Below are 16348 nucleotides of genomic sequence, written 5' to 3' on the forward strand. Positions count from 1 at the left end.
ATGGTGTCTCGCCAATTCAACTATAAGCTCCTTGAATGCAGGAGCTGTCTTTTGTCTCTTTTTGTATCCCTAGAGCTTTGCCCAGTGCTTAGCACATAATAGGCACTTAATAAATGTTTATTGACTGACTGTGTTGGACCTTTGTTTCTATTTTTGTTTTCCTTGGCGTTATCCCCAGTAATGGGATCCCTGGGTCAAAGGGGGTATGGAGAATTTGTCTCTCCTCTTGTATAATTCTAAATTGAAATCTAGAACATTGAGTCACTATCTTCCCCAGCATTAATTTTTCCTATATTTTGTCATTTTGTAGTTTGCCTAGTATGAGATCAAATTCCAGAGTTGCTTAAACTTGCGTTTCTCTTATTCTCAGTGATTTGGAGCATGTTTTCTTGTGGCAGTTCATCTTTTGAGAACCTTTCCTTATTATTTCCTTATTTACATATTGGGAATGTCTTTACATATTTATATTAATTCCCTATTTATTTTAGACATCAGCTTTGTCATTCTACTTTTATGAGCTTCCTTCTTGTTCTTTCGATTCACCTTTTAAACATCACCACCACTATCCCCCTCCTCATTCTTTGTTATAGTTTTTGTCCAAATGATCCTCATCTTGAATACCCCTGGAAATGAATTGTTTTACAAGATTGAAGTATTTCTTTTTTAATCTTTTTCTTTCCCACTAGTTCCAAAATATCCTTTCCTCTTCATTAGTTGAAATACTCTTTCTCTTTACCCTGGCTTTTTCTTTTTATTATTTGTCTTCTTTTAAGATCTACAATGTTTATTGATTGTGTCAGCCACTCAGCTGGCCTCTTTAGGACATGCCTTCCTTTAGATTTTTCTTAAACATAGCAGCAGCTTTATTCTGCTTAAGTACTTCATTCTTCCCTCTTTGCTCCTGGAGTTGTTGCCTAGTAATAAAAGACAATTGGCTTCTCCTTCCGAGCTCTAGATAGGAATAAAGTGTAGCCTTTTTCATTAGTTGTAGTTTATTTCCCTGCTACTCTGTCTTATATGTTGGAGGGGGAAACCCCTTTATGTTACAGCGCTATAGACATACAAAATATATTTATTTCTTCTTTTTTTTATTTATAGGACCTGAAGTGATATGCTTGAATTAGTACAGACCAGATAGGCTCAAATTAGCAATTCAGAAATTTTAGACATTAGAGAATATCTTGAGACAAACTGACTTTGTTGAATCAAAGGAAAGAAATTTGATTTTTTGTATAGAAAACTGTTGGAAAGAACTTAATTTTGTTTCCCAAAGGTGGTAATTTTTAAGAAATCCAGATAAATAATATTAAAGTTGCCAGGAAGGCCAAGAAAGAAATATACTTTTTTTTCCTTTCTAGAAACTTTAGTTTTACTAAAAAAAAAATTCAGATTGTAGGCTTGAAAGCTTCAAATTTAAGCTTTAAAAATCTTTTGAATTTCAGAATTGAAGAAGTACCCAATCCCTCACTAGTAACAAGTCTAGAGAGATAGTATAGACATTTCTTCCAACTCCAGGCTCCTAAAGATGTTTTTAACCAACCCTAGAAAACGTTTCCTATTTGATTGCTCAGCAAAGACACAGATTAGAATATACTGAGTTTATGAGAAATTTGTGTTTTGTTAGACTGGCATTTGACCATTTAATTTTATTTTTCGTCTCAATGAGAGAAATGGTATTTTAAAAGAACTTGTAATGAAAAGTTCTAAGAATCCTTAAAGCTAACTCTTCTTTGCTTATTCCACTGATTTGATGGTATCCCATTAGTCTAGCGTTAATCTACTGATAACATGGGTGGGTCATGCCCCCAAATGTTTGTATCTGTGTATTTATAGACTTTAATACAGCAAATTATATGAATGAGTGACGTTTTCCTTTCTTGTTTTTCAGTAATTTTTTTTCCTCCTTCCAGGTCCACTCCATGCCCTAGTGTAAAACATGGAGATGAATGGGGAGAACCTTCAAAATGTGAAAGTGGGGATAACTGTCAGTATTGTCATTCTCGTACTGAACAACAATTTCACCCCGAGGTAAGAGTTGTGCTATTTCAATCTGATGTTAAAAAATTGGAGAAGTAATGTGATGTACTATCTCCCAGTTTTTCTTCAAAAACTCTTAAAGTTGTTTTTTTTTTGAGGCAATTGGGGTTAAGTGACTTGCCTAGGGTAGGGTCACACAGCTAATGTCAAGTGTCTGAGGTCGGATTTGAATTCAGGACCTCCTGACTCCAGGGCCGGTGCTCTAACCACTGTGCCACCTAGCTACCTCAAACTCATTAATGTTTTGAGGAAAAATGAATTTGCCTCTGCTACTTTTGCTGTTTTATGAGCCAGTAATGCTCATAATCTTCTGCCATGTTACTTTGTAAGTTTTTTGCAAATGATTTTATATTCTAATTTAGTATTGATCTTTGTTTTCATTTATATCTGGCAAAAAGTTGTTGAATTTCTAGGTAAATTTTTAGGGTTTTTTTACTTCCTTGATGTCATAATTGCTTTACATCTGAAGTCATAGGAATATTCCATATTGATGTCTGCACATTTATTCATTTCCCTTTTTTCCCCCATGTCAGTAGCTTCTTTAATTAGGTCAGGATGGTGGCACATGTTTGAACTCTTTGCTCAGGGGAGACTTTAGCTGTCAGATCTCTTGAGCTCTGAGTTCTGAGTTGTAGTAGGCTAAAGCCAATCAGGTGCCTATACTAAGTTTGGTATTAACTCCCTAGAGTAGGGGGTTCTTGTATGGATCAGAGTGTGACCATGCCTGTAAGTGGCCACTTCATTTCCAGTGTGGATAAGTTAGGGAGACCCAGTCTTAGAAATAATTAACTAAAAATAGGTCAGATTGGGACTACTTTAATTGCATGGCATATTTTCTCATCTTTGCCCTTTTTTCTAATTTGGTGTAGATTTTGATGTTGGCTCAAACAAATAAATGGTCTGAGTATACATAAATAGGTGAATTGGAAATGACTTCTACATAGGAAACTAGTTGTTTCTTATCTGTTAAGATATAGTAATTTTTTTTTTGTAATAGTATTTCATATTCTCCTTGACTAGTGCCTTCCTACTGTCCTCTTGAAGAAAGTAGGCCTGATGTATAGGTGTGAAACTTCTGTGTATTCTATATCCCTTTGCCCTCTTTTGTTCCTTAATCTTAAATTTTTTGACTGCCTTTCTAATGCCTACCCTTGCATTGATGTCACCAAGGTTAAAAAATATATGTAGATTTAGTTTGGAAAGGCTTATTAAGTTCTTTGTAGAATTTTTTTACTCTTTTGTAAAAATGAGAAGAAATTTAGCATGGTGGCTTGAAGAGATAGTAGGATCAGATGAAGGAAGGCAGCAGGGAGGATGTTAGAGGATGAGCAAGAGAAGGGATGATTAAAGGCACAAGCTGCTAGAGGAAAGATAGGAAGAGATTGGATTAAAGGAACAAGTAGTTGGGTTGACCCTAGCAAGGAAGAAGGAAGGCCTTTTCTGCCTTGGAGACTGATGCAAAGAAGAAGAAAATAAGGGACAACAATGTTGAACCATGGTATAGGGAAGAAGGAGTTTATGGCACTTGGCCTTGATTTTCTCAATAAAGTAGAAGATAAGTCCTTTGTGTAAAGAGAGACAGCATTAGACACTTGAAGAAGAGAATGTTTAGAAGGTTTATTGTAAGGAAGGTGGTTGTCAGGGAAGAATAAAAAGATTTCCATTTAACAGTCAGATTAGGTAAAACAAATTTGTAGTGGATCCAGTTGGCGTGGTTGTCTGACTCTTTAATATTCTTAAGATGAGAATTGGAACAGAAAAGCCAAGTGATGATTTTAACCTAGGTTTGGAATCTGTCGAGGCATGAGGAGCCATAGAACATAATGACAAGAGTGAAAGACCACATATTGGTTGCACTGGTTAGTTATGGCCTCCAGCGTCCCTTCCAGCCCAGACTTTTGATCCTGTGACTATGAAGAAGGGAAGGTGAAGCCAGAGCAAACTTCCAAAGACTATTCAGCAAGATATTGAAAACCATACCTGTTTCACCATAAACAAAAATAATTGTATTTCAGCATTGCTTAATAATGACTCAGTGCTAGTTGTCTGTACTTGGGGATAGAGATGAAACAATTATGCTGATAGATGAGGAATTCCTTGCTATCATGTTGCATATGGCAGAAGACAACAGGCAGGCCAGGACCGGAAGCCTAATGAAGGAAGATAGGTTTTATAGAAGCCACACCTCCAATCAGAAAAGGGGTTAAGTCCAGTATTTCAGTTAGTAAGGAGAGAAAAAAGTGAGCATTATAAATTTTGGAGAATAGAATGTAAGATCTAGTTGGTCAGCAAAAACAAGAAGGAGTAAGTTAATCAGTGAATGGTGCTAACAGAATTATGACTTCTGGTCCTATAGTACAGGCTGTTTGCTCTCTACTTTGATTTTATGTTTTTTGCTAGGGATAAATATTTTGAGGAGATGGAGGGTGAGGATTTCTTTGTATCCCTACTACCATGTTTAACATGTAGTAAGTGATAAGTAAAGGATTGTTCATTGATTGATTGACTCTGGTCCGTGAATGTTGATTATGGGCAGAAAACAACCTTGCAAGTGAATCTTACTGTGTATGACGGAACCAGAAGAGTTAGACTTATTGTGCAAGTACTTGAGAAGTTGGAAAAGTACAATGAGAAGCGTAATGGATTTGGAATTATGGCCTGGAATTATGACATTTCACCTTTTCCCTTGCTATATGGGTGACTTTGGCAATCCACTTGACAACTCCAAGACTCAGCTTCCTCTTGGTAGAGGGAGGAAGAGTTGGAATAGATGAACTAAAGATCCCTTGCAGCTTTAAAGATGTAAGTTTTTGAGACCATACTACAGAGAGTATTTAAAGGTGGAATGGATGTTAAAATCTGACCAGGTATTGAGAAACTTGGCTTGTCAAGTTTGCTGCATAACCTGTAGCAGCATTCATTTGGCAGTGAGAAAGGCTACATATTGTTATAATTTAATATTTATCATGAGAGAATTTATGGTTGAAATCTTTTTACCAAATGAGAGTTTTACCATTATATCATATATTGCTATAAAAAAGCCCAAGGATTATAGCTTAAATAAAAGCTATGGATCATTCACTGGACTTCACAACACAGTAGATTGTTGAGCCAAAAATAATACTGCTATTAGAATTGTGGTTACCTTTTCCTTTGACTTATCTATATTTCAGATATGTTAATAAGCAATTTTCATCTTAAAGGTCATTAATCTGACAAAAATATTTAAGTGAATATTTATTCTTGCTAAGCAGAATAGTTTGATATAGATCTTGAGTTGCAAATATATGGAAGACATTTGACTAAGCAGATGATATTTGCATATGTTGTTGGGGAGAAACTGAAGGCAGCAAAATTAAAATTATTTTTTAAAAAAGAAAATAAAACTGTGGTACTATGAAGAAGAGAATTTCAGAAGCATAGTAATAACATAATATAGACCAGGGGTGGGGAACCTGCAGCCTCAAGGCCACATGTGGCCTTCTAGGTCTTTGTGTGCATCCTTTTGACTGAGTCCAAGTTGGATTCAGTTAAAGGGCTGCACTTGAGAACCAAGAGGGCCACTTGTGGCCTTGAGGCTACAGGTTCCCCACCCCTGATGTAGACTATATTGCATTTAAAGATTGTTTTTCATAAAATTATTTCTAAGAAATGTTATTCTGTACTTTATTTAGTGAACTGATCAAATGTATTCAATTTTTTTCCCCTAGATTTATAAATCTACAAAGTGCAATGATATGCGACAAACTGGGTACTGCCCTCGGGGTCCATTTTGTGCTTTTGCACATGTTGAAAGTAAGTAAGCAAAAACTAGAATTTTTAATCTTAATCAAGATTATGCAATTTTTGCCCAGTGGTTTCAAATATAGCAGGAATAATACCTCTCAAATTTTAGTGGAAAAATTAATGTTAACTTCCCCTTGACTTTAAAAGATGTTTTATCTCTTTGTTAGTTGAAGAGCAGCCTGGCAAAGCTGATAACTGGCTTGGCATAAAGAAGACATAGGTTAGAGGCCAATAGCTGACCCATACTGGCTGTGTGACCTCAGGCAGCTCACTTAATCTCTCAGTGCCGAATACAGCTCTCTGTCAGACTGTGTAGAACGCAGTGCCTTATCTGTATTGGTGGAAGAAATTTTCTCATCAGGGAGTTCCCTATACTTATAAAATCATAAGCCAGTATTTTAAAATTAACTATATATAACTTTTATTTTCTTAGTTCCAAACTATTTTGAGAAAGTTCTCTTTGCCATTTATTTTTTATAAAGTACATCCCATGAGAGCCATAGCAAAGAAGGTTGTTGAAAATGCATCTCTAGTCATTCTGAGGAAATACAATAAGATTGTTAAGATTCAGTCAGATAACTTGGTTCATTCCGAAAGGCATATGCTGGTCTTAGGAGAGTGAAGCTGTGGCCCGACTTTGTCACATATATGTGATTTGAGTTGGTTACCACCCCTATATTCTACACTCAAAAATGGATCAGTTCTAGGATAATCTTTAGAGTTAAGTGTAGTTCCCACAGCAGTATGAGAATGAACTCCCTGACACACACAGCTACTTGGAAATCCTCCAGATCACTCCCAGGGCTCGTCTGAGCCTCTTTGGTTTGGGTGGGCCCCTTTCATCCATCATCTATCTACCCTCATTCCTACTGTGCTATCTCCTACTCCCTTGGATATAGGGCTAGGTTTCTGGATAACCTTCACTTTGTCTCTTTTGTGTGGTGACCATTGTGTGCTGCCTGGATGATTTACTCTATAACCATCTTTTTGCCCTTTGCAGATAATAAAATAAAAAGGACTCCTTAAGCCGATAAAGAGATTGCTTAAAACCCCAGGTTGACTTACTGAGCTAGAGAGTGAAGACAATTTTTGATTCACCTTTTTATGGGGAGGACTTAATGGCAATCTAATAAACATTTGCATTCTCAGAAAACTTTTCAGTAATGTTGTCACATTTGATACCAGAGTCCACAAAAATCTATAAATAACAAAAAAGCTACTGAATTTAAGTTTGAGGGATTTTTTCATTTGGGAGTAAAGAATTTCTTATTCCTTATGGTTCTAATATTTCAGTAACAGTATAAGATCAGTAAAAGATCAATATAACTGTAGGCTAGAGCTTGCCAAATAATAAAAGTTGTAACTTAGAACGTCTCATTTTGTTTGCTGCAGCTGCTAAATTATGATGGTGTTATCATCATGAAACCATAGTAAGCCAGAATGCTTTTGTTTGTTTGTTTTTTTTAAATTATTATTATTGTTGGGGTTTTTTTTTTTTGAGGTTGAGTCTCCTTATCTCACTCAGGCTGGAAGTGCAGCAACCACTTATGGGCACTATCCCAGTACTAATCAGCATGGCACTTGGGCTAGTTCACCCTTGGCTTAGGCAGATTGGTGGCTCTTTACTACTGTGGATTCAGTATATTGGTGCTGAACTTAGTGCAGATACTTGGTTGGCATTAACCCTGCTGCAGCATGGAACTCTCCATCTCAAGATAACCTGCCTCAGAAGAGGGACTGCAGGCATGTGTGCACTACTACCATGTGCTGCCAGCATGCTTTTAGCAAATGTTATAATTAGCTTCCTCTTAGCTTAATTATGTAAGACTTTAAATCATCCTAATTACCCAAATAAGTAGAAAAAAAAATAATTGTATGTTATTTTAATATGTGATACACACACATTGATGCTAGCACTTGGCCATCTGCATTGTATAGAAATAATGAATAGACTTTTTTTCCCCTCAGATGTTGCTGTTGAAAACAGATGAGTTTATTAGACTGTTGCTAGCATTGAAAACAGATTAGTTCTATAGACCAATGCTAGCATGAAGGTTAGCATGGCCATTATGGTGGTAGGAATTTTCTTTTCTTTTTAGTCCTAGTTTTGGAGGAGCTGTAATTTTGAAATTTCAGAATCAGACCCAACATTGTCCTGTTTTCATCTTAGCAGAAAGTATGCTTATATTTTTAGATATACTGTATGTTGTAATTAAAGACCGTGAATCTACAGAAATCATGGATTCTGGTTCTTAAATATTTTTGTTACCTTTTTTAATAGGAAAAAGATAAAAATATTCTTGAAGAGGTTGTTTATCTGTGCTAGATATTTTTGTTCCCTGTCTGTGGCATTGTTTAGAAAAATGTTGTTTAAATGGTGAGACATACTATCTTACTACTTGATTTATTGGAATTTCCTTCAACAGAGGATACCATGAATGTGGTTATGATACAGAACAGTGGTCAGTCAAAGCCTGGTGCTCACATGTTCACAGCAGAGAGTATAGGAATCACAAATGACTGGAACTGCCATGATCCAAATGCCACGAACAACATTACAAGTAATAATGGGCAGCCTGGAAATGTAAGTACTTCTGGATGTGTTTTCTGCAACTAGTAGAATTTCAACTGACTTGATCTTTTGTTTTAATATGTGAAAAATAGAGAAGAACATATATTTATGTGTTTGTCTATACATATACATGACACGGGTGTGCTTGCATACATACAAACATACATGTACGTATATGCTATGTGCATGGCTTGGTATGATCCTAGGAAAATATCTTCCTGGTACAAACCATTCTTCTTTAGTCTCATCCCAGTTTATATACATGTATTTGGCCTTGGACCTAGCAGTTGGGCAGCCTCAAAAAACAGATGCTTAGAAGTCTCCTTGTACTTCCCTCTTAAGTGGTCATAAGGAACCAGGGAGTGGAAGAATTGTTGCAACTGGATTGTCTCTAACCTGCATCCTACCCTCTCACAACTCTGGTCCTGGTTACCAGAAGAGGGAAGAAGTCTTAGACAGAACTAGTTGTTGGTACATGATAAAGGAACAGTTTTTTCAGCTTCCAATATCCTACCCAACCTACTGAGCCTACTCAATCTTAATTGTTCTATTTTCTAATTATCATTATTAGCCAGACTTAGTCTGCTCACCTCTCTCTCTCTCTCTCTCTTTCATGCACACTTTCCAGGCTCTGCTTTGTAAATCAGCTCGCGCCCAATTCATGTATGATCATTACATACTCCTTATAGGAAAGATATATGTATATATACTGATTGTCAGAGGTAACTATTTTGTTTTTTTATGCATACACATAGCTGAGAGGGCTAAGTTTGGTTAACAAATGAAATGAGGTGATAGAAATACATATGTATGTAGATAGATACATACATATATAATATGTATGAACAGAACAATCTATCAATTGTTTCAGCTATTGAGTAGAGGATGATGATGGTCACATCCTATCCTTAGTGACTAAAAATTCAGAGCACCTATTTTCATTTCATGCAGGCACAATTGAAACAGCAGGTATCTTGTTCTTCAGGTATTCTCAGGTGTTTCTATGTACCTTAACTAGGTCCTAAATGTTTTCAAAGATGATGGATAATATTTGCTGTCTGTATTTGGTGGGAAGGAGTGAGAGGAGAGTATAAGAAAAATTTGTGCATGGTGCTTTTCTGTATTATTTAATTTTGATTTTACTTATTTATGTCTAGTTTCACTCACAGATTTCATTTGTGAAAATCAATTTTAATAATGAATTAAATTGTTTGTATGTTGGAGGTTGACTTTAAAATGTGGGCAAAAATCCATACCCCAAACAAAATAGTTATCCTCTTTCAATGTGTCATTCTTTTAAAGTAGCTGTAATAATCATCTACGAAGTGAACATCAGCTGATATATAGTAAAGGAGAGTCTGCAGTAATATGTAGATCATTTGGGTTTGGGAGGGATCTGGATAGATTGAAATCTTTTAGGTTTCTCTTTTAGCTTTTGCCTTCACTTCTACTTTGGCTGAAAGTTCTAGGACTTCTTTCCCTCACTCTCCTAATTCAGAGCTCATCATGTCAGCATGTATCTTATGCATGCCATCTTTGCCTCTGTGTCAGTTCTGTTACCCATCTATTGGCTTTCCTTCCAGTCTTCAGAATAATTCCAGTCATTTTGAGATCCTTATGTGGCAGGGTTCAGATATGCAAAATTCCACAATATTTCAGCAAGAAAAGGTTGTTGGCCAGTTAATTCATGAATCAGCTCAATAAATTAAATTCAAAAAATACTTATTAAGTGCTTGATATATGCCAAGGTAGTAGGATCAACATTGAATCCCTTTCATCATAACTTAAATTTTCTGAGGGGAAAGTAACTTAAAATTGCAATGGATTTTCTTAACACTAACTGAAAGTAATTTGAAGAACTAATCATAGTTATGCCACTTGCTGATATAAATACTAATTTCTTTTCAACTTAAAATTAGTCTCTTTCAAAATTAATAAAAAAAATTGATTAAAAACACACCCCTTGCTTTTTATCATCTTCAGTTCAGCTGTATGGTGGGTAACACTTGAAATGGATTTGATAGTCTGTCTTTATAAGAAAAGAAATAGGGTATTAGCAACTGTCTTTACCAGCATAATTAAACTTGACTATGCTACATGAGAAGTCCAAAAAGATATTAAACTTCAAAAGTTAATACTATTTTATAGTTGCTATATAAAAGAAGATCTAAACAGTCCTGGTTTATTTTCCCTCATTTTTGACTTTTTAAATGCTTTTTTCTTAAGTGAGGGTGAAGTTGTTTTAAGATAAATAAAATCTATCATTAATTTTTTTGATTAGCTGAAGTTCAGTTAGTCAGAACCTCCAATTAATTTATTTCCTGTCATTTGTGAAAAGCAAAAGTGCCATGTGATGGTTTTTTAATCTTAAAAATCAACATCTAATCTGTAGTTAATGCAGTTATTTCTAACCTGGTCTAACCTCCTATATATGCAGTGTTACAGTGGATATTGAGAGTTGTAATTATAATATTTCATTTTTGTTACTAATTTATTTTTACAAATTATTTGTAAACATCAGAAGCAAGACCAATCTAATGTCTTCAGAATTGTTTAACTTTTTAAAAAGAATTGCAGTAGACAAAAATATTTATAACAACTTTCCAATTGCTTCTTCTCTTCCCCCTTCTAGTTTGTTTGTCCATTCACTTTTATATTTGTTTATATATTTTTCTTTTTACATTGTTATAATGAATATATTATTTTAGTTATTCTTTGCTGAACATTTTCACCATTTTCTTTATTTCTACATGTTCTGTATATTCACAATTTTCTAGCTCACCTGAAATTTTAACTTACTGTCTTAAAGATTCAGTGCCTATCACAGCATTATGATGCACAGCAAACCCTTAACAAATGCTTGTTAAATTTATTAAGTCAGTTGGAAATTCAGTACACTAAATTTGTATATCATTTTTGTGCTTTCTCATTTCCAGTCCTTAGACATTGTAAGGTCATTTGCCATCAAAGGAAGATTCAGTTGGATTTAGTATACTGTGGCAATAACTAAGGCAGTAAGATACACTATTAGGACTGAAAAATCTTTTTAAAATGCCTGAATTGAAACAAAAAGTGTCCTCTGCTTGACTCTTTTAGCCAGAAAATTCAGTAAACTAGAATCCATTTCTCTTTGTATCCTCATGAATCAATATTATATCCACATTTATTTTACTGCTTTAATTTTAGGTCTACTATTGGAAACATAGACTCTTATAGTTAGAAAAAAGACTGAAGGAATCTATTCTAATTTTCCTTCTACCTAGTACAAGAATCACTTCAGTAACATTCCTGTCTTAATTACTATTAGCATAGTAATACATAACTGTACTTATGTAATTGATTTTTTTGGAACCTGATTTTAGAACTTTACCACTTGCCCCTTCAAGAATTTCATGTTACTGTTTTTAGCCCATCTTTTCAACCTACTGCACTAATTATTAATCTTGATTCTGTCACCTATCCTATTAGTTGTCCGTCTCAGCTTTGTTTCACTGGCATACCCTTTGTGTCTTCATGCATATAGTTAATAAAAATGTTGAATAGGACAGGCTTGAGTATAGAGTCCTCACAAGTTGACAAGGATCTGTTAACTAGATCTAGTTTTTCCACTTCTTATAAATTAATGTAACCATATTCTCAGCCAGCCCATGAGAGCTCATGAGAGATTTCAGTTTTCAGTAAGGCACGCCGCAGATATACTATACCTTTGGCATTCTCATAATCTATTATTCTAGTAACTACCAAAAAATACTATGTGATTAGTTGCTGTGATTTCTTATTGAAAAGATCTTATAATTTTTATATGAGGCAGATCTTGTAGGGCCTGAAAGGGTAATGAAAACTTAGTTTTGAAGTCTTAAGTTGCAGAAAAATAATCTTTATGCTTAGAATGCTAAATTTCTATTTGATTTAGAGTTGTGTTACTGTTCTGATGATGCTAGAGTGTAATAACCCTACATTTATGGTATTTAAGAGTTTTAAGTTTTATTTTATCCTTTAAATATCCCATTTTAAAAATTGCATTGAAAATGTAAATGTAGCCTGTTCATTTTCTCTCTCTCCTATTTTTTTCTTATCTCCCAGCTAGCCGAACTGAGACTTCTTACAACTCAAGACAATTTTAAAAACAGAAGTTATCCATTCAGTATTAAGTGTTTTGAATAGTCCTCTAAAATGTCTAAGTAATTACAGTTTCTTTTTTAAAAAAGGGAATATGTATGGCCCATGATTATTAGAAATAATTAACTTCCACACTTTTTAAACGTGCGCTCTTCAGTTGGGATTACAGTCCTTCAGGCATACACTTTTGAGAAATATTTTTATAGAGAACGTGATCTTTTGGAATAGCAGTTATGTTCCTTGTTCTGCCGTGTTACAAATAAAGCACAAGGTATTACATTATTCTGAGGAGGGTTAAGGGAAGAGCAGTAAGTAGAGTTTTGAGATGAAAATGTGAATGGTTTAACTTTTTTCTTGAAACAAGTCTTAAGTGATGAAAATATTGACAGAAACCCCCCGAAAAGGAATTAATTTGTGCTATTATTCTCATCTATATAACCAGACAGAAAAACTCTGAATAGATATTAATTGCATAAGAAAATTAAATTATATAATAGAAAACAATTTGGCCACATTTGTAAGGCACTTTTCCTGTATGTTGTGAGAACCTTGCCTCTTGAGTTCATGTCTTGTACATATAAAACCTAACCTATGCATGACATTTTTTTTTTAAATTTACAGTGAGCGCCATGTTTTACAGAACTTTAGTTGAGTGGGGAAGGCCTGGGCAGATACATTATGTGTTTTTTGTATTCTTCCTTAGATCTCCTGTTCCAATAGTCCAACAGTAACATCAAGCTCTGGTAGCAGTAGTTCCTTGTCTCCTATTGGACCCCTTTGTAGGCAAAGATCATTAGCAAATGGTGGTTTATGTTCAGAATCTACCACATCAGGCGTTTCTTCACCAACTTCTAACTATCCAAAAGCACCAGGTTTTGAACGAGAGGATCAGGTATGTCAATAAAAAGAACGCTGACAATAAGTGCAGAAGACATGTTTGCTACTTTTTATTTTTTACTTATAATAATGGCTTCCATTGATAACTTTCAAAGTAATCAAACTTGATTTCAGTCTGTTGGTGTTCAAGTAAGTCTTGGTGGTGGTGATAAAAAAGTTTAGCCTTGGGACCCTACACAGCTTTTCAAAATAAAAATTGAAATTTGCTTTTAGAAACAGTTTCATATATAAGTACTGAAATGTCCCTTAAATTAATACAATAAACTCATTTATATCAGTGATAAACTTGAAAAGATAATGGTATAGATGAGCATTTGACCTCAGGTCAGATAACCTGTCTTTGTATAGTTTTGAGTTGTGGTCCTCTATAATTGGGTCCCTGAGAGACACTAGGATTGCGTGCTGTTCTTCATAGAAGTTACTCTGCTTATTTCCAAGGTCTATTTTATGTTACTGAGCAAGGGATTTATTATAGTATCCTGAGGTTCTTAATTTTTTATATTATGGACTCCTTTGGCAGTCTGATGAGGCCTCTAAACCCCCTCTCAGAATAATGTTCTCAAGTGTATAAAATAAAATGCAGAGGGTTACAAAGAAAACCAGTTAAATTAAAATACAGTTATCAAAATATTTTTTAAGAAAGAAAGAAAAAGTTTATGGACTTCAAGTCAAGAACCCCCATACTAAGACTCTTGGTTTTATTGCACATTTACATCCTTGTATTGTCTCTATACAATAGCTATTTACTCTCAACCCATCTGTTAACAGTCTTTTCTTCCAGTCCTCAGAATGGTCTCAGTCATTTAGAGATCTATCTAAGTAACAGGGTCCAGATGTTCAAGATTCTACTCTATATCTGCATTCTCCTGCAAAATGTATAATTAGTATTTTCCTATAGTACTACTATTAAGGAAAAAATGTACAAAGTCTTGAAAAATAGTTAAGGCTGCACATATAATAAAAACAAAATTTTACTCATGTTACCACAGTACATGTATGATTTAGCTTTGGAAAATATTGCTTGTGACATGAGTCATACAAGCAGCTGAAAGTTAGTAAATTTTAGTTGACCTTTTTTTTTTTTGGAAGAGGGGAGAGGAGATATTCTGTTATATGAAAAGTTTCATACCTGAATTCCTATTTTTTTCCTATTTAAAAGGAGAGAAATAGATATAATATCTGCTGCGTAATGGTTTTTGAGATACCTGCATGTCACAGTGTATGCAGTGGTGATGCTTGTTAGAAACAGTGTAAGACTATTCTCATAGAACTAATGTTAATTAAACATGTACAATTGTCTCACCTAAACAGTAACACAACTGTAAACTTTAATTATAAATCCTATTCAGAGCTGCTTCACTGAGCACTTAAGAGTGTGAGTATTTTTATAGCTTATTTCAGATTAGTTTATTTACTATTTGTGATTTAGGGCAAATGTTAATGATCTTTTTCAATCATAGAAGACAGAACTACCATTTAAATGACTGAAAAAGATTACTAAGTGTACCCAACTAAAAGTCCATTGAAGATTTTAAAGTATTACTTTTTATGATTGGAAGTAACTTGGAAATTCTATCCTAGCCCATTTGTTCAGCAAGGTTAAATGTATTTTCCTACTTTCTCAATTCTCCAAAGTCAGAGAGATTTGGTGAGGAAATAGGTATAGTACTAATTAGTTACTATTGCTAGCTAGTTACTATTGCTAGCTAGTTAGCCTTACCTTAGGTAGAGTTAAGAAATTTAAATCTAGTGTGCTGATAATAAAAGATATGGCCAATAGTCATGATATTAAAAGCCGTGAAAATAAGAATAAGGGTCTTTTTAGGTAGTGCCTGAAGAAATATTTTGGTTTAATGTAGCTAAAACATCATTTTGGTGATAAAATTTTATATCATTTTTGAGGTCATTTTTAGAGGATAGTAGAAGTAAATTTATAATAGCTACTTACTATAAGAATAATGTTGTAGGGGCAGCTAGGTGGTACAGTGGATAGAGCACTGGCCCTGGATTCAGGAGGACCTGAGTTTAAATCCGGCCTCAAACACATAACACTTACTAGCTGTGTGACCCCTGGGTGAGTGATTTAACCCCATTGCCTAACCAAAAAAAAACAAAAACAAAAAAAAACAAAGAATGATGTTCTAAGTGACATCCAGTCCCAGTCATTTTGAGATGAGTTCTACCTGCCATCTTGGAAAAAAATTGTAGCTAAAATTGTTTTTCTTACATTCTTGAAAACCTTTGCTACTCAAGAATACTCCGATGAAAACTGGAGTTTCAGAATTTCCATAAAAATTAATTCAGTTTTTAAAGAACCAACAGTTACAGTTTTGCCATGTAATGATAAGATTTAAGGGAATAGAACCTCATGATGACCCCTCACTGTCCCTTGTTTTGTTTCTGTTCAATTAATGTCAACTTTTCCCACAGAAGAGAAATTAAAACATATAGTTTGCTATCAGTTACAAAGATGAGCTCTGCTTTTTCTTTAGCTAGGAGATTTTAGGAACATGTGTGGAAAGAGTATAATTTAGAATACTCTTAGCTATTCTTAGTCACTTAGATAATCATTATTAAAAAAAAGAATAATCATTAATTAGTTCATAATTTGGCATATGATGGGAGAATCAGATTAATAGATTTGAGAAAGAATTTTCAGCTGTTCGAATTGGTCACCATCTTTATTTAAACCTGAATAGTAGGAGTCAGTGGCACTATTGGACTTTATTTCTGACTATTGCACAAGTACAACTGCACAAATTCCTGAATCTTTGGAAACCCCATCCTCTCTACCAACACATTGTTTTTTCCCCTGACTATATGTCCTACATGAACGTGTGTGTGCATGTATCTATCTGTGTGTCCATGTGTGTCCATGAGTGTCTGTGTCCTTCAATGTTTAGTGTGGTGCTTTCAAATCAGTTCAGTCAATATTTA

At 34.5% G+C, this 16348-nt stretch overlaps 1 protein-coding gene across 1 annotated transcript in view; it reads left to right on the forward strand.

Moving 5' to 3' along the window:
• Nucleotides 1-16348, forward strand: part of UNKL (unk like zinc finger) — a 120205-nt gene that overhangs the window by 51635 nt on the left and 52222 nt on the right. Inside the window, 4 exon segments of the mRNA XM_021006800.1 lie at nt 1911-2028; nt 5748-5832; nt 8250-8407; nt 13218-13406. Coding sequence (XP_020862459.1) covers nt 1911-2028; nt 5748-5832; nt 8250-8407; nt 13218-13406 — 550 coding nt within the window.

This window comes from Phascolarctos cinereus, unplaced genomic scaffold (genome assembly GCF_003287225.1).
Source record: "Phascolarctos cinereus isolate Bilbo 61053 unplaced genomic scaffold, phaCin_HiC Scaffold_4;HRSCAF=312, whole genome shotgun sequence".
NCBI lineage: Eukaryota > Metazoa > Chordata > Mammalia > Diprotodontia > Phascolarctidae > Phascolarctos > Phascolarctos cinereus.